This window comes from Amphiprion ocellaris, unplaced genomic scaffold (genome assembly GCF_022539595.1).
Source record: "Amphiprion ocellaris isolate individual 3 ecotype Okinawa unplaced genomic scaffold, ASM2253959v1 Aocel_unscaffolded193, whole genome shotgun sequence".
NCBI lineage: Eukaryota > Metazoa > Chordata > Actinopteri > Pomacentridae > Amphiprion > Amphiprion ocellaris.
Genome location: NW_026559359.1, coordinates 13,107 through 31,697, shown reverse-complemented (window position 1 = coordinate 31,697; position 18,591 = coordinate 13,107). Strand labels below are relative to the sequence as shown.

At 35.9% G+C, this 18,591-nt stretch overlaps 1 protein-coding gene across 1 annotated transcript; it reads left to right on the top strand.

Moving 5' to 3' along the window:
• Window positions 1–2,184: 2,184 nt before the first annotated feature.
• LOC129348427 (spectrin beta chain, non-erythrocytic 5-like) lies at window positions 2,185–18,588 on the top strand (the record flags this gene model as incomplete). Its single annotated transcript, XM_055008782.1, has 16 exons — window positions 2,185–2,191; window positions 2,387–2,511; window positions 6,335–6,502; window positions 6,632–6,748; window positions 6,846–7,003; window positions 7,076–7,304; window positions 12,494–12,580; window positions 12,705–12,812; window positions 12,883–12,967; window positions 13,053–13,186; window positions 14,103–14,323; window positions 15,450–15,588; window positions 16,347–16,481; window positions 16,565–16,653; window positions 17,167–17,320; window positions 18,532–18,588. Coding segments are annotated over exons 1-16 (2,013 nt in total), but the record flags the coding sequence as incomplete, so codon positions are not given.
• Window positions 18,589–18,591: the final 3 nt, after the last annotated feature.

Below are 18,591 nucleotides of genomic sequence, written 5' to 3'. Positions count from 1 at the left end.
TTTGGTACATGTTTGCAATTCATCTTGAATTTTAAACTTTTTCTGTTGTGTTGTGATGTTATGTTATGATATTTTCCAATAATTATGACTTTTTTCATTTTAATATCAAGATTTTAAAAGTTTTGCATGATTTTTTTATTGTTATCTCATAATTCTGAATTTTTATGTCATAATTTTGACTCTTTATCTTGAAATTTGAATTTTAAAATGTTTCTTTTTACCCTTAGTATAAAATTTTTTAACAATTTGGACTTTGATCTTTCTGAAATTTTGAACTTTTTATGTCATAATTTCAACTATTAATCTTATAATATTGGCTTTTTAAAATCTAACTTTTCTATTGTTTACATTATGATTTAATTTTTTTTGCATGATTTCAACTCACTATCTCAAAAATGTACTTAATTGTGTTGTCATTTAACTACAGCTGTTGGTGATCACATGAGCAACATGAGTATAAATACAGTAGATTATTAGAGTGCTTCTTTTCAGTATTAACCTGTCGTTCTGTGGTCATTTCCATTATTTTGTGCTGATTTTACATCACCATGTGATCATTTTGTCATCATTTTCAGTCTGTTTGTGGCCATTTTGTGGTAATTTCAATGTTGTCGTGGTCATTTTTTGGTCATTTGAATCTCATTCTGGTGATTTTGAGTCTCATTGTGGTCATTTTTTGTCTTTTTATGGTTATTTTTCACCTCTCTATGGTCTCCTTTGAATTTTTTGTGCCCTTATAGTCATCTTGTGTGTGTCTTTTTGGTCATTTTTGCGTCACTTTCTAGTCATTTTGCCTGTAATTGGGGTCATGTTGCGTCTTATTGTAGTGATTTTATTTCTCTTCATGGTCATTTTGGTGTTTTTGAGGTTATTTTGCACCACTTTATTGCCATTTTGTCTTAAACTTCCATCTCTTCATGGTCATTTTGTGTCCCTTTTTGAATGTTTTTGTGTCTTCTTGTGGTCATTTGGTGGTTCCTTTCTTGATGTTTTGTGCCTCTTTGTGGTCATTTTCATCTTTTTGAGCTTCTTTTATTCACCATTGAACCTCATGTTTTACTGTAGAGTGTCAGCTATGAAGTGATTAACTGTTAAATTAGAAGTTGTTGGTGTTTTCCTGTCATTTTAGAGGAAGCTTTGTTCCACTGTAAGTTTCTTCTTGTAGTTTTAGCTGCTCAGTGATCTCAGCCCGTGTTGTTTTCAGACATAAATGTGTAAAAATCCTCCGTGTTCGTCCTGCAGAACCAGAAACCAGCTGGTGGACTGATCCCAGTGTTCTGCAGATCCCCCTCCTCTGTTCTGTTTCTGTGTCGTGGTGTCGGCGTTATCACATTCCTGCCTGATAAGCAGCTAATTTCTGCACATTATCAGCTGCTAGCTCATTAAACTCTCATTAATCTGCTGATAAGTGACCTCAGCCTCCTGCAGCAGCGTTCTGCTCTGATTTCATGTGTTTTCTCTGATAAGCGATGCCAGCTGTTGGCTGAACACCGAGTCCTGCTGCGGATCATTCCCAGGATTCCTCTGGGGTTCAGCAGCAGGGAGAGATGTTTAGACCAACAGCTTCACTGTTTCTCATTCATTTATTTGTTTCACATGTTCAGTTTTATCTAGGTGTGACGTAATTAAGATACAGAAAACCTCAGGGAAGGTTGATTCATTATCTATTATCAAGCTATTTTCATGATCAACAAGTCTTCTTTAACCCTCATGTCATCCTGCGGAGCAAATTGACCCGTTTTAAAGTTTGAAAATGTGGGGGAAAAAAAATTTCACAGTGAAACTTCTGATGTCCACATTTTCAACATTTTTGGGGAAATTTTTGAACATTTTTTCATGGAAAAAAAGAAATATTTAAAAAAATGTTTCTTTAAGAACATTCACATAATCATTTTTTGTAGATTTTTTTGCCATTTTGTGGTTATTTTTGCAATTAAATATAGCCATTTTGTCATAATCTTCCATCTCTTTGTGGTCATTTGTGTTGTTGTGGTCATTTTGTGTCTTCATGTGGTCATTTTGCATACCTTTGTGGTCATTTTGTGTTTTTTTTCAGTCACATTGTAGCCATTTGTGGTCACTTTGAGTCTTGCTGTGGTCATTTTTTTTGCCTGTTTGTGGTCATTTGCGTTATTGTAGTAATTTTGCACACCTTTGTGGTAATTTTGTGGTTATTTTGCACCCATGTGCGGTAATTTTGTAGCCCTTTGTGGTCAGTTTGAGTCTTGTTGTGGTCAGTTTTTGTCTCTTTGTTGTTATTTTGCATCTTTATATGAAAAATGTGAGGTCATTTTTAGCATATTTTATAATGATACTGTGAATAATACAACATACTGTTCTATTGTTTTATCGGTGTTGTTGTTGTAATTCGCCCTCCGGCCGCTAGCGGCAGCACTGAGCTACGGAGTAAACAGCCGCTATCTTGACTTAAGATGGCGGCCGGCGGTAGTTAATAAATTCTGCTGCGTCACTGTGAATTCACCTGTCTGCAGGTTTAACCACCGAGAAACGGTGAGTCTCATTTATTTATTTATGTGTTTTTGTCACCGAAACAACATTTATTAGAGTACAAGAGGTTGAAACGTTCGTTTTTATTCGGTAATAATCCTAAACTCCGATAAAAGCTAATGTAGAGTTAGCATCAAACCGAACATGATTCATCGAAACTTGGTTTTTAAATTTTCCCCAGCGGCAGGTCGCGACTTTAGAATCACTTTAATATATCTGTGAATGTTTTCTAATCTGTCCAGATAAAGGAAATATTTGTCTGGGGAGAAAGCAGCCCTTAAATCCAGCGTTAACATCGACCATTAGCGCAAAAGTTTGGCTACTACCACGGCTAAGCTAACGGCTAGGCTAACGACTAAGCTAACGGCTAAGCTGACTTGTAATGGTCGTATCAATGCTAGCATGCTAACCTACCATAAGCTAACCGCCAAAATAACCAACAGTTATACAAACTGAAATCATTTACTATAAAGAAAGTTATAACTTTAGAATCAGCTTTAATGGCCAAATATGTACACAACATAAAATAAGTTTGGTTTCAGCTGCTGGCGCCACCCTAGGAATAAAAACTATAGAGAGAAGAGAGAAAACAATAGTGGTAATAAAAATATATAATATAACACAATATTATATACAGAGATTTACAAGCTAGACAGGAACATATAAACAAATTACAAAAGCTACAGCAGTTTATTTAGATTTTTGTTAAATCACTGCTATATTACAGGTTGTAAACAACAGAATTTTAACTGAAGAAATTAGTTTTTGCTCCAGATTTACCAAAAAAGATTAAATATTAAGTTTCAATCTTAAGGTACGATATAAATAAACCAAAGGATTCAAACAAGTTGAAGTAGATGTTATGAAATAGAACATAAAATGATAATGTTATGAAATATGTTTGTCATAGATGGAAATTTACCATCAATTTAAGACGGCTTAAAGTTAGCTCTGCAGTTATCTGTTGTATTCTAGTGAGAACATTTAGTCTACAGTCACTTTTAGAGCAGAATGGATTCAAAATGTTTCGTTTGTAGCTTTTCTCGGAAGAGAATCAATTGCGATAGTCTGCTATAACAACATTTTTACATTAAAAAATGAACATTTATCTTAATTTTTGATATTTTATTCATCAATCTGTTAACATAAAGCTTATATAAAAAGGAGCAGCTGTTAATTTATCTGAGGTTAAATATGTTTTCTCTCTTCTCTGTAATTTTTTTTTTTTTTAGCATTTAATTTGATGAACACAGTACTATCTGTGAGGTCACAGGAATTCAAGTTAATTTTAGACATGGCCGTTGAAATAACCCTTCCACCTACTCTATGACTTCACAGTTCCCTGATAAAGAGACACTATCTGCAAAACTAAATTCCCACAAATCCTGCAGCTCAGTATTCACCCCGTTAGTGGAAGAAATCCAGAATTAAGGATCTAATCAGGCTCCGCGTTTCCACCAAACTTTACCGAAATCCATTAAAGGTTTCCTGCTTACAAACGAACAGGACGCAAACAAAACCTGGCTGCAGATTAAAATGACGTCTGACTGATTTTTTTTTTTTTTTATTATTGTACTTTTTAATCTCCTGTAACAGACACATCAAGGCCGCAGTAAAATAACTCAATCATTGTAATGAGTAGACCTGAAGCCTTCACTGTCCTTTTTTAAATAAGTAGATGAAATTCTATGCTTTAGAAGGAGGATATAATAATAAGCAATATATAAATAAAAATCACAATATTCCAATTATTAGTATTAATAAAAAATAAATAACAAATACCACAAAATATCTCATTAAAAATTTTTGGGGGAATTTTTTTTCTGGCTTTCTTTCATCTACTTTGGCATTTTATGTAATTTATTGTATTTATTTTTGATCTGATTTTAGCACCAGTATTTCACTACTCAAAGATATTCAGTGTACTGACCAAAAAACACAATATAGTGATAAAATTGCAAAAAATTTGTGTTAGAGAAGCTGCAGTCAGAGGATGGCGAGCACATTTCCTAAGTTAAACAAAAACCTGTTGTTGACTTATTTTTTCATTTAAAAAAAAAGTGACTCATTTGACTATGGCGCTGTGGTGGTTAACTGATTAGTTTTCTGCTGTAAATTAATCCTAAAATATTCTGATAATCGAATAACCAGTGTTAACCTTCTCAAATGTGAATATAATCTGGTTTCTTTCCTCCTCTGTGACAGTAAACTGAAGATCTTTGGACAAAACAAGACATTTGAGGAAACTGATCCACATTTTTCACTATTTTAGAGATCAAACATTTAATTAGTCAAAATCATCTGTAATGAAAATAATTGTTTTGCACACCTTTGCTGCAAAAAATTAACTGTTCACAAGTAAAAGTTCATACTGAGGTAAAATTGTGTAACGTAAGGCAGTCGCTTGGTTTCATCTGGGACAAATCTGACATTAGAATGCCTTAGTTTAACTCTTTTTAATATTTTTGGTCGCCACCTGTCTAAGCACCACAGCTACCTACCAGCAGCCTGCAGTGTGGTACGTTAAGGGAACATCGTTAGATTGTAGTTTCTATTGATAACGAAATGTTCAGCAAGTGATGTGTTTTTCCTGAGACAAGGTGGGAAGTGGAACTAAATGAGAAAGTAGGTTTCACCGGTGCCACCAGTGAAAGAGTTAGTCTGGAGAGCTGCAAAACAAGACTCTTTTAAAATCTAAAGCAGTAAATCGTCAGGTTAAAGCCTGACAGAGGAAGGCGTGTCTGGTTTACTGAGAGGACGCCTGAGTTTAGAGGCTCCCGGTGGTCTGAGACACAAAGGAAACGTGGATTCTTTGCAATCTGCTTTTGGAACAAACACTTGGAGCCCTAAAGTGAGGAATTCCTGCTACCTTTAACATGAATCGGGCCTCTGACCTCCAGATAACCAGAGACATTACCTAACGACATCCTCCTCACTGGATGATGAAGGTTTACTGCTGACATCAAGTTATTTATATGTTTAGACTTTTCCAGGTGTTGTTATGAGTGAATGAGTGTTTACTGGGTTTATTAATACCCTGCTTCCACTTTTAGAAAATACTTTAACTCAAGAACATAAGAGCACAGCAGAAGTTATTTATAGCTGAATATTAACCCTCTGAACTCTGAGCACTTTCTGACACGCATTTTTCACTCCTGTCACATTTTTCTTTGTTTTTGAAGTCCTGCAGCCCTGTGGAACCAGAACAACATAAAGGAGAAAGAACTCAGATGTCTTCTGTCAGTAGGACACAAATCAGAAAAATGACAAATTTCTTTAAATATTTTATTATACAAAAATGTATGGAATCAGCACGCCCGACATGTTTCCACAGGTGTTGCCAACACTGGAAAAAATGAAGGATGCACATAATCTAGATATTAAAGTATTTGCATTTTTACAAACTCAGTGAAATATTTTTTCTCCTTTCTGTGGTTTTGTGTCTTGTTTTTAGTAGTTTTATGTGTGTTTACTTGTTTTTTTGTCACTTTGCACTGCTTTTTTTTCTCGTTTTGAGTGTTTTCTGTCTCGTTTTGCAATTTTATTTCCCATTGGGATAGTTTGGTCTCCTTTCAGTCACTTTTTTTGTCATTTTGTGTCTTTTATTTTTAGTTTTGTATCTCCTTTTTCTTATTTTGTGTCTTATTTATGTAGTTGTGTGCTTTTTCCAAATGTTGTCTTGTTTTTGTCATTTAGTGTCTTATTTTTGGTTAAAAAAACAAAAAAAGACACTAAATGACCCAAAAAAAAATCAGTTTTGCTCAGTAAATGAAACCCAAATTAACAAAACTGATTACATGTTTTTAAACTCTTAATTTTCCTGCAGGAGAAGGTGGAGCTGACCGACGTCTACACGGAGCTGAAGACTGGAGTCGTTCTGATCCGTCTGCTGGAACTCATCTCCAGAGAAACGCTGCCGACACCCAGCCGAAGGAAACTCAGAGTCCACTGTCTGGAGAACAACAGCATCGCCATCAGCTTCCTGAAAACCAAGGTAGCTCACCTGTTCACTAAGATCCTGTCCCAGCTGTTAGCTTTCTCAGAACCAAGGTAGTTCACATGGCTGTGCAGTACCCTGGATGTCTGATTTCAGCCTCGTTTCCTGTCCGTGTCTGTCTGACAGATTCGGGTGGATCTGATTGGTCCAGAGAATGTGGTGGACGGAGACCGGACGCTGATCCTGGGTCTGCTGTGGATCATCATCCTGAGGTTCCAGATCGGACCCATCGACCTGGACGAGGTGTAGAACTTACACCAGATCAGTTTTAATCTGAGCTGATGAAGAACAGCATTAATAAATGAGATTATTTCCGTTTCTTCTTTTCTCTCCTCCTCAGGCTGGAGGTGGAGGCAGCGTCGCTCATCGCTCGGCCAAGGAAGCTCTGCTGATCTGGTGTCAGAGGAAGACTTCAGGCTACGACGGCGTCAACGTTCAGGACTTTTCCTCCAGCTGGAGGGACGGTCTGGCCTTCAACGCTCTGATCCACGCCCACCGGTAGCCGACAGAACACGTTTAGACTCAGAAAATGTGAAAATGTTGAATGTTATAAACCTCTCTCCATCCCAGACCTGACCTGTTCGACTACCGCCGTCTCCATGGCGACGACCCCCGCCGTAACCTGGGTCACGCCTTTATCCTGGCGGAGCGAGAGTTCGGCATCATGCAGCTGCTGGACGTGGACGACATGGTGGTGGCTCACCCCGACGAGAAGTCTATCATGACCTACGTGTCGCTGTACTACCACTACTTCTCCAAGATGAAGCAGGGGCAGACCTTCCAGAAGAGGCTTGCAAAGGTCAGAACCAGCAAACAATTATTAATATTATTATTATTATTATTAATACAAGGTCAGAGACAACACCCTGTTAATATTATTATTATTATTATTATTATTATTATTATTATTATTATTAATAATAATAATAATAATAATAATAATAATAATAATAATAATAATAATAATACCATTATTAATATTATTATTATTATTATTATTATTATTATTATTTTATTATTCATAATAAAATAATAATAATGATAATAATAATAATATCATTATTGATATTATTATTAATACAAGGTCAGAACCAGTACTATTATTATTGTTATTATTATTAGTAGTATTATTAATACAAGTTCAGAATCATCACTGAGGGGTGAACTGCTTCCTGTCATATGTTGTTAAAATAAATATAGAGTCTGAATCAAAGATATCCAGTTTACTGTCGTAACGGAAAGAAAAAAATAATTCACATTTCAGAAGCTGCATATATTCTAAGTAGCACTAAAAATAATATTTAACGTGCTAAACAAAGCAGACGAAACACTGAACAAATGACAGAACATAAGAAAATAACTGAAATCAAAGCAATTAAGAAAAAGGCTTTATGATAAAAGAATATTTTCAGTCATGTTATAAAGGAATTAAAAGATCCTGTAGGTGGGATTCCACAGCTGAGAGGCTTGATAAGATCTGATCAGCAGCAGTTGGAGACGTCTGGTGACATCTGCTGTACAAGAAAAGTCTGTAGTTTGTCTTTCAAATCATTTATCTTCTCAGCGTATTCTAGGCAACTAATCAGTAATTATATCAGAGAACCTGATCATTTATGATACAGCTGACTGCATTTAGCTTCAGGTCTGGTGTAAAGGCTTTGGTAACGTTACTAAAGTCAGTTTTTAAATCCCAGAAACGTCTCACATGTTGATACCGTGGACTGTTCCGCCCCCTGCAGGCTGCTGCTGGTACTGCAGTAACTCTGAGCTCTAATCCAGCAGTTTCAGTTGGTGGATTACTGTTGGATTAGATTCAGGACTGCAGACAGAACCTCAACACACAGAGCTGATTTAACATTTTGATCATAAAATGGAAGAAAATTATTAAAGAATTCACATAAATATCTTCACCAAACTAAAATGATGTCTTCAGATGTATTATTGAAATCCAGAGTTGTTGGAAAAATTACTAGGATTGAGGGGGTTTTTTGTTTGTTTTTTTTAGAACTCTGTGATTTCAGCTTCTTAAATATGAATATTTTCTGATTTCATTTCTTTCCTACTTTGGAAACACAGGTCGACATTTTTCATAATTTTCTGACATTTTATAGCTCAGTGAATTATTTATTCCAGAAAATAATCAATCCTGAAAGTAATTGTTAGTTGCAGCCTGAATGTGATTCAGTTTCAGTTAAATTATTAAACATTTTTCCCATAAAATGCAAGGAAATTATAAAAGAACAACTATTAAATATCTTCACCAAACTAAAATGACATCTTCAGATGTGTTTTTAAGTCCAGAGCTGCAACGATTAATCATTCAGTTACCTGGTTTGAGTAAATTTTTTTTTTTTTAATTTCTGTGATTTCAGCTTCTTAAATATGAATATTTTCTGCTTTCTTTTCATTTCTTTCCTACTTTGGGAAACACAGATTGACATTTGTAATAATTTTCTGACCTTTTATTCCTCAATTAATTATTTAATCCAGAAAATAATCGACAGAAGACACTGCAGACTTACAAAAAAAACAGCTACCAAAGGACCAAAAACACCCTAATATAACGACAAAGACACAAAATGAACAAACTCCAGACATTTTGTGTGATTTTTTTTTTTCTTGTAGGAAGGTGTAGAACCTCTAATAATCTCTTATATTCCTCACATAAAGCACTCGTATTAACCTATCTTAGCGTTTGTGAGTGTTTAAACTCCCGGTGATGAAGCAGCCGGTTGTTGACTTTTCTATCTGGTCTACTTCCTTGTGGGCGGAGCTACAGACGCTGTTGTTGGAACAGGAAGCTGTTTGTTGTCAGGAGTGGAAGTGTCTCTTCATTCATGGAGAGTTAAAGTGACAGAGATACTTTCAACTTCACACTTGTTCCATGTTGGATGGAAAAGTCATGTTTCTTTCGTGTTTCTGAGGATTTCTAGCTGCAGTTGAGGTGATTCCCACGTCTTCAGTTATTATAAACAGAAGTAAAAATGCAAACAATTGTCTAAAAATAGTGGCTAAATAGTTTCAGTACTGATAGGAGGAAGAAGTACTCTTTGTATGTAAAATAATTCAAGTATTGGCATCAAAATATACTTAAGCTACCCAATTTAAAAGTATTAATTGTGCAAAATCATATATATATATAATCGGTTATAATTGTTGAAGCATCAATGTGATCATCACATAATTCAATTCAATACTTGAGAACAGTCTATTTAGCTGAATTAATGTTAATATATGAGCTAAAATTTCAATCGTTACAGCTGTAGAAAATGGAGGAAATAGTTAAAATGACAGATATCTTGTTAAATTTTATTTTAAGTGTGAATAATTTATAGTAATATTGGATTTATATGGTGAGTAAAGTTCAGATAATGTTTGTGGAATGCTAAAAATAAAGGATGAATTGCTGTTTATTGCTATAGATAATTGGAGAAATGGTTAAAATGATAGATATTTTATGTAAGTATAAATAATTTGTAATAATGTTGTATTTATATGAGGAGTATAGCTCCGTTAATGTTAGTAGAATGGCTAAAATTAAAAGTTTAATCATTGTTATAGGTGTAGATAAGGGAGGAAATAGTTAAAATGTTAGATATTTTATTTAAGTATTTATTTATAGTAATATTATTAATATAGATGGTGATTACAGCTCAGTTAATGTTAGTGGAATGGCTAAAAGTAAAAAGTGAATTGTTTAAATCGAGAAAAGACTTAAAAATAATCGATTTAACAATGGAAGTAGTTCAAGGAAATGTAAAAATGATTATATTAAAAACATAATCAGTGGTAGTACATACTATCTGAAATAGCGTAACTCCAAAAAAAGCATATTTAATCAGGAAAATAGTGTTAATTCACAACAAAAATAATAACCAGGATATAGTTGTTGTACTGAGTGGGTTGACTCGAAACAAAAATCCAGGATAAAGCTGTTTTCATTGATCTGTTGACTTATTGATCTGCCTGATGTTGGTCTCTGATGGTCAGAGTTGTGTTTGTGCAGCAGGTATGTCCTGCTCCAGTGGTTTACCTGGGGTCACCTGATCAGCTGTGTCACAGGTAGAGTGTTCAGGTGTCAACAGGGACTGTCCAGGTGGGATTATAGTGGCATGGCGTGTGTGTGTGTGTGTGTTTACAGCTTTCAGCAGTACTCAGACTGGAGGAACCTCAGGTGTGTTTTTAACGTAGACAACATCTAAAGGAGCATCTCTAGTGGTTTCCATTGGTAAATAGGTACATCAAAGTGTTAAAAGGCGTCTGAAGTCAGTAAGAGTAGCATCCAGGTGTGTGATGAGCTCCAGGTGAGTCCGTACAGAGGTGACATCATGTCAGTAGGAGGGAGTCTCAGTGGACTCTGGGTGATGAGGAAGTACAGGAGAGAATCATCCAACACTTCCTGTTTCAAGGTTTGTAACTTCAAAGATCGTTCTGCTCTGCTGCTTTTAGATTCTCACGTAAATGAAGATTAGTTTTTGTTTTTAGCCACAAATTTTTATTTTTTTTTTAATCATCAGCATTTTGAGGCTGCAGCTGTCTCCATCTTTATGTACATTACCCAGTTTTATTGAACGCTGGAGTGTTTTTTATCAATCATTGCATTTTTGCAGCTGCAAGAATTAACCATAAACGAACTGATTAATTGTCAACTACTTTGATAATCAGTTTGAGTTATAATTCTCAGATTTCAGCTTCTTCAGAGTGAATGTTTTCTGGTTTATGATTAAAAAACTGAAGCTCATTGGACTAAACCAGACATTTGAGGAAATTCTGATCCACATTTTTCACCATTTTATGACATTTTACATACTAAATAACAAATACACTCATCCATAAAACTAGTATTAGTTGCAGGCCTAAAATAAACCAAAATCCATTAGAATAAGTTCCAATTTAATAGATTTTTAGCTCTGATTTGATCGCCTCCAGCAGAACTCTGCTTTTGAATTACAATTGGTAATCAATTATTAGATTCAAGTAATTTTTACTTTAACAGTCTAAATTCAGTCATTTCAGCTTCTTAAATGTGAATACTTTCTGGTTTCTTTGCTCCTTTTTTACAGTAAACTGAAGATCTTTGGACAAAACAAGACATTTGAGAAAACTCTGATCCACATTTTTCACCATTTTAGATACCAAATATTTAATTACTTAGTCAATGAAAACAATTGTTTTTGCATCCCTTTTCTTCAAAAAATAACAGTTTACAAGTAAAACTTCATACTGAGGTTAAACTATGTAACATGAGTCAGTAAAATATACTGAAAGCATCATGAGTGTTTCACTTTTACATAATATATCATGAGATTATCATTCATTGTGAGTATTTTCTAGTTTCTTTCCTCTATGACAGTAAACTGAATATATTTGGACAAAACAAGACATTTGAGGAAACTGATCCACGTTTTTACAATTTTCTGACCTTTTAGAAACCAAACAAGTTATCAGTTAATGCAGGCAATATCAGGTTCATCAATAGTGAAAGCTGTAGATGTTTGCAACAAATCCGAATGAAATTTTAATCCAGATGTTTAAGTTGTGCAAAGTACATCACATTCAAAACTGTTTACCTGTATCTCCTAGAAATCTTTATACCTCTAATAATTTTAGCACAAATGTACTCTTAGTTAATTATAAAGGAATTTAAAGCAAATGTAGGATGATTTCCAATCTTGCATCCTTCCTGTTATGTGAGAAATGGTGTGAAATTTTAAGTATTATTCTGTCTGATGGAGGACTTTCTGTCACTAGATGGTAACTGAATATCTTGTAGTATTTTTCTCTGCTGTATTTTAGACGGTGAAGTCTTTAGTTTCTGTAGCTACACAACTTTAGCTCCTGTTTATGTTTGCATTTTTGAGAATGAATGTTACAAAAATGGAAACCAGACTTTGTCTGGTAACTAAAAACACTTAAAAACTCAATCTCGGGTATTTTACTTTTGCAGAGTAATGCAGGATTTCCCTCTATTACTTATTTTCTCCACAGATTGTCAGACTGCTGATGGAACTGGATGGCATGAAGGTCCAGTATGAGAGGATGGTGTCAGATCTGCTTCATTGGATCAAAACCAAGGTAGGAAGTCAGTTTTAATCATGTAATGCAACATCACAAACCACAGCATTGTGTTGATAAACAAACCCAAACATCACTCGATATGATGTCTGTCTGTGATTATTTCCTGCCTTATTGACTGAAGGTGGTGCAGCTGAATGACAGAAGATTCCCCAACTCTCTGAGGGAGATGCAGACTCTGGTGACAGCTTTTAAAACCTACAGAACTGTGGAGAAACCTCCTAAATACCAGGTCAGATATCCCTCTCTGGACTCTTTATTCTGTTCAATGCTCAGCCTTCACGTTAAACGTTGTTTTCCAGGAACGAGGAGTGATCGAAGCTCACCTGTTCAGCCTGAAGACTCAGCTGGTGGCCAACAACCAGCGGGCCTACAATCCTCCAGAAGGTAAACAGCACGTCTGATGGCATTAAAGTAGAACATTGATGATGCCAGGGCTGATTCTTGTGTGTTTATTTGTGTGTTTATGAAGGTAAAACCCTGAGCGACATCGAGAAGAGTTGGGTTTTACTGGAGAGAGCTGAACACGAGCGAGAACGAGCCCTGCAGGAGGCGCTGCTGCGCCTGGAGAACCTGGAACAGCTGGCCCAGAAGTTCAACAGGAAGGTAAACACACCTGTTCCTACTAAAGATTATTTAATAAACACTTTCAGTCATCATCAAACAGTTTCTCTGATTCATACTTAAGTTCATATAATCAAAATCTCTGCTGCATCCACATCAATAAGTTGTTGAAACCATGCAGAAAATAAACTTATGTCATTTCTATATTATGTTTTATATTTTTTAAAATCTCATTTCACTTCATTTGATTTATTTTATCTTCACTTTCTACCCGAATATTCTGTGTTTTCTTATTGTAGTAATGAACACAAAAAAATGTAAAATGATCACAAAAAGACGCAATATGACTGAAAAAACACGCAAAATGACCACAAAATGACCATGAAAAGACGCAGATTGACTGAAAAAAAAAAGCAAAATGACCACAAAAAGACGCAGCATGACGCAAAATGACCAGAAAGAGACGCAAAATGACCACAGAGATGCAGGATAACCACAAAAAGATGCAAAATGACCACATCGACACAAAATGACCACAAAGAGAGTCAAAATGACCATAGAGACACAAAATGACCATGGAGATACAAAATGACCATGGAGACACAAAATGACTGCAAAGAAACACAAAATGACTACATAGACACAAAATGACCACATAGACACAAAATGACTACAAAGAGACTCAAAATGACCACAAAGAGACATAAAATGACTGCAAAGAGACACAAAAAGATGCAACGTGACCATATAGGAGACAGATTTGCCCCCTCGGACCAATGCATTGAAAATGCATTGTTTACCCCTTTATTGAACATCCAGCTGCTCTAGCGACTTAATTTCCCTCCAGAGATGAATAAACCTAAAATAAATGTACTGTAACAGTGTGTGATCTGTTAAAGGTCAGGATAAGTGGATTTGAACACCTTAAAACCTGAATGTGTTGGTTTCCTGCTGTCAGGCGGCTCTGAGGGAGGGTTACCTGGAGGACACGCTGCGTCTGATCCGGAGGCAGGACATCCGAGGTTTGTCCACGCTGGAGGAGGCTCTGGCAGCCGGTCGGCGTCTGGAGGCTCTGTCCACCGACGCTCTGGCCAGAGAGCCTCGCTTCACGGCCCTCAGAGACATGGCTAAGTCCATCGAGAGAGGAAACTACCACAGCAAGGAGCAGGTCATCAGGAGGTAGAAGCCAGGACCGATACACTCTGGGTTGAAATTTTATCTGTTGTAGATCAACAGTGTAAAATAAAAAACTAAATAATGTATATTCTGGCAGCTGGAACACCAGAAAAATACTGCAATATAACAAATAAAAACCATCATAAAAAAACAACATAAAATATAGTAAATTATCAATAATAAAAAACATAAAAATACAGTAAATTATCAATAATAACCATAAAAATACAGTAAATTGTCAATCGTAAAAAAACAAAATACAATAAATTATCAATAATAAAAAAACATAACATTACCGGAACTTATCAATAATTTAAAAAAAACATAAAATTACAGTATATTATCAATAAGAAAAACCTTAAAAATACAGTCAATTATCAATAATAAAGAAACAGAAAAATACAGTAAATTATCAATAATAAACATAAAAATACAGTGAATTATCAATAAGAAAAAACATAAAAATACAGTAAATTATCAATAAGAAAAAACATAAAAATACAGTAAATTATCAATAATAAAATAGATTTCCCAGCCTTAATTTTACACAAGATTGTGTGTAATTTTTTTAACTTTTTAATAAAACAACATTAAAATAGTAAATTACCCATAATATATAATAATATTAATTAGACATATATATGAATAATGTGACAGAAGCTTAAAGACATTATACACTAATAAAAACACATTTATTCAACATTTTTGTTGTGAAAATTTCTGTAGTTACAGAAGATATGTCTCTTACCAAAAACATCTGTGTAAAATCACCGGAACAAATCTTTGATTGCTTTCGCTAGTTGTATCAGAAGTTACAGATGTAAACTTGAATTTAAGAGCTTGATTAAATCAAAAAGATTTATTTGTGGAACTGTGACAGTTTAGAAATGTATTGTAAAGGTTTTTTTTAAATATCAAAACGTTTTTATTTTCTTAAAACATAGTTACATTTTTGTGCTTAATGTTATCTTACATTAAAATAAAAAATCTGTATATTTTATGAAATTTTATTGATATTTTTTACATTTAATTCAAAAGTATGGAGAAATTCTATGAAATCACATTTGTTTTCCACAGTGTATATCTGTATATATCTCTATATTTTGGTCTATCTGTGTGTGTCTCTAAGGGAGGAGAACATCAGCCTCCGATGGAAGGACCTGCTGCAGCAGCTCCAGGAGCAGAGGGTGCTGCTGGGAAATGTAGTCGACACTCTGAGCATCCTCAGAGACATCGAGCTTGTCTCCCAGGAGCTGAAAGAGCTGCAGGTGAGTTTATAACAAAACTAAAGCAAGCTCTAACAGCATGAAATCCCAAAACCTGCTCCTCAGTCACAGCTACAGATGATATTACCTCCTGTTTTCTGGCTGCTCCTGTAATTTAAATCTTGTTTTGTGTTTAAAGATTGTCCTTCTTTCTCCTGATTTTTATTTTTTTTTAGCTGTGGAAATCTGCTTTAACATAAAAATGGAAGAAAGATTATCACAAAAAGACTCAAAATGACCACATAAAGACACAAAATGACTAGAAAGAGACGCAAAATGATAACAGAAAGACGCAAAACGACCACAAAGAGACACAAAATGACCACAAAAAGACGCAAAACTACCACAAAAAGACGCAAAATGACAAGAAAGAGATGCAAAATGACTAGAAAGATGCAAAATGACTAGAAAGAGATGCAAAAAGGCGCAAAATGACCACAAAAAGACGCAAAATGACTAGAAAGACAGAAAATGACCACGAAGACGCAAAATGACCACAAAGAGACGCAGATTTGCTCCCTCAGACCAATGCATTGATGGTTTTGTCACCTACAAAAAGTTGGCTGTTTTAGCTCAGTATATGAATCTGCTTTAACATAGAAATGGAAGAAAATAAAAATGTTTTTTCCAGTTTGAAAACCACTAAGAGTAAATAGAAGCCAGTAGAAACACGTCAGGATTTTTCTGAATGTTGTTGCTGGAGGAGAATTCTTTTCTAAATCTTTGAAGCACCAATAAACAAATAAATCTGTCCTCTGCAGTCCCAGGCGAGCTCCTCTGATCTGGGGAGGCAGCTGGCCGAGGTGGAGTCTCTGCTGCAGAAACAGGACCTTCTGGAAGCTCAGATCTCCTCTCACGGTGAAACCATCGCCGCCATCAGCAGCAGAGCGCTCAAGGTACACAACGGATTAAGATCTCACAGTGTTGAGGGAGGATTTTTAGGGGACGGAGGTCTCTGACTCCTGTTTCTGTCCTCCAGGGGAAAGTCCGAGACGGTCAGCAGATCCAGAGCAGAGTGAGAGCTCTGGACACTCAGTACAAGTCTCTGGTGTCTCTGAGCAGCAGCAGGTTGTCTTCACTTTCCTCCTCACAGCAGTCTGGTTTGGTGTGATTTTGTGTCTCATTTTTGTTGTTTTGTGTCTCGTTTTGTTCAGTTCTCTCCTCTACGCAGCAGAGCAGATCTAGCAGCCGATTCCTACTGTCAGTGGTGAGAGTGTGTGTGTGTGTGTGTGTGTGTGTGTGTGTGTGTGTGTGTGTGTGTGTGTGTGTGTGTGTGTGTGTGTGTGTGTGTGTGTGTGTGTGTGTGTGTGTGTGTGTGTGTGTGTGTGTGTGTGTGTGTGTGTGTGTGTGTGTGTGTGTGTGTGTGTGTGCGCGCGCGCGCGCGGCGCGCGCGCGCATGTGTAGTTGTGCGCATATATGTATATATGGAGCGAGGGAGGGATGGGTTTTCTTGTTTTTAAATGTAAAGCACTGTGTTGCATTTAAACCGTATGAAAAGTGCTATATAAATAAAGTTAGATTCATTGAGATTCAGACGTGTTGCTGCTTCTTTACACCTCCGTCTGTCCTCTGTTTGATCAGGAGGAGGCAGCTGGAGGCTCAGCTCCGGCTCTTTGAGTTCTTCTATGACGGTGAGGAGCTGGAGGCCTGGCTCTACGAACGCTGGGTGAAGCTGCAGACCGCTGGGCTGGGACGAGACCTGAACCACATCCAGCTGGCTCAGCACAAACACAAGGTCAGACTCACAGCTTCACACTGGGAGTCACACTATTCCACAGCTTCCATTCCGTCTACAGATAGAAGACGTGCAGCAGAGTGCCAAGAAAGACTGCCTGCCAGTAAACAATGCAGGATTAAAACTTTACAGAAAAATCATCTTTACACATTTTATATGCGTGCATCATTTTTATTAATCTTCAGGAATGTACACAGAGTATCACAACAGGAAACTTCACAAGATATCTTAACCATCCGACCTCTAAAACCTGCTGTTAGGTTGAAAAGACGCGTCACCAGAATTATACAGTTTATCAGCCAGACACTGTAAAAACAGAAAGAAATATTTCTGTCAGGAAACAGAGTAAAATCTCAGCTTAAAACTGGAATATTTAATCAAAATCACTTTATTTTACACATCTTATAGAACATTTTTTAGCAAAATGACCACAAAGAGACACAAAATGACCACAGAGACGCAAAAAGCTAGAGATGCAAAACAACCACAAAGAGAGACAAAATGACCCCAAAGAGACGCAGAATAATGAGACACGGAACAACAGACACAAAACGACCACAAAGACACACAAAACAACCACGACAAGATGCCAAATAACCACAAAGAGACACAAAATGACCACAAAGACACAAAAAACAACCACAAAGTGATACAAAAAACAACCACAAAGTGACCCACATGATTACGAAGAGACGCAAAATGACCACAAAAAGACAGAAAGTGACCAAAAAGAGACGCAGATTTGCTACCTTCGACCAATGCATTGATGGCATTATCACCTACAATATGTTGACTACTTTATATGCATTTATATAGTGAGAATTTTGGTCCGGCATTTTTAATTTATCTGCTTCTGCTTTTCAACATCAATTTGTCAAAAGATGTCAAATATTTCATTTTAGTTGGATTAAACACAAAAAATACTCCTGAATCTCACTTCAGGGTCAAAATAAACCAGTTTTAAATTATTACTATAAAGCATGAACATTGAAGAAAGAAGTAAATCAACTAATTTAAAGAGAGAAACTTTTAAAAATATAATGATTAACCTTAAAAATTTAATGTATACAATTCACCATTTTACGTGAATGATTGTTTCTTTGAAGGCTTGAATTTGAGTATTTCTCCTTTGATGCCTGACAGGATTCCTGAAAACATCTGTAGATAAAATCTGCTCAGTTTCATGAAGTAATCTGATTACTTCCTGCCAGGTGCTGGAGGCAGAGCTCCAGGCCCAGGAGTCTCTGTATTGGGGGGTTCTGGGTCGGGGG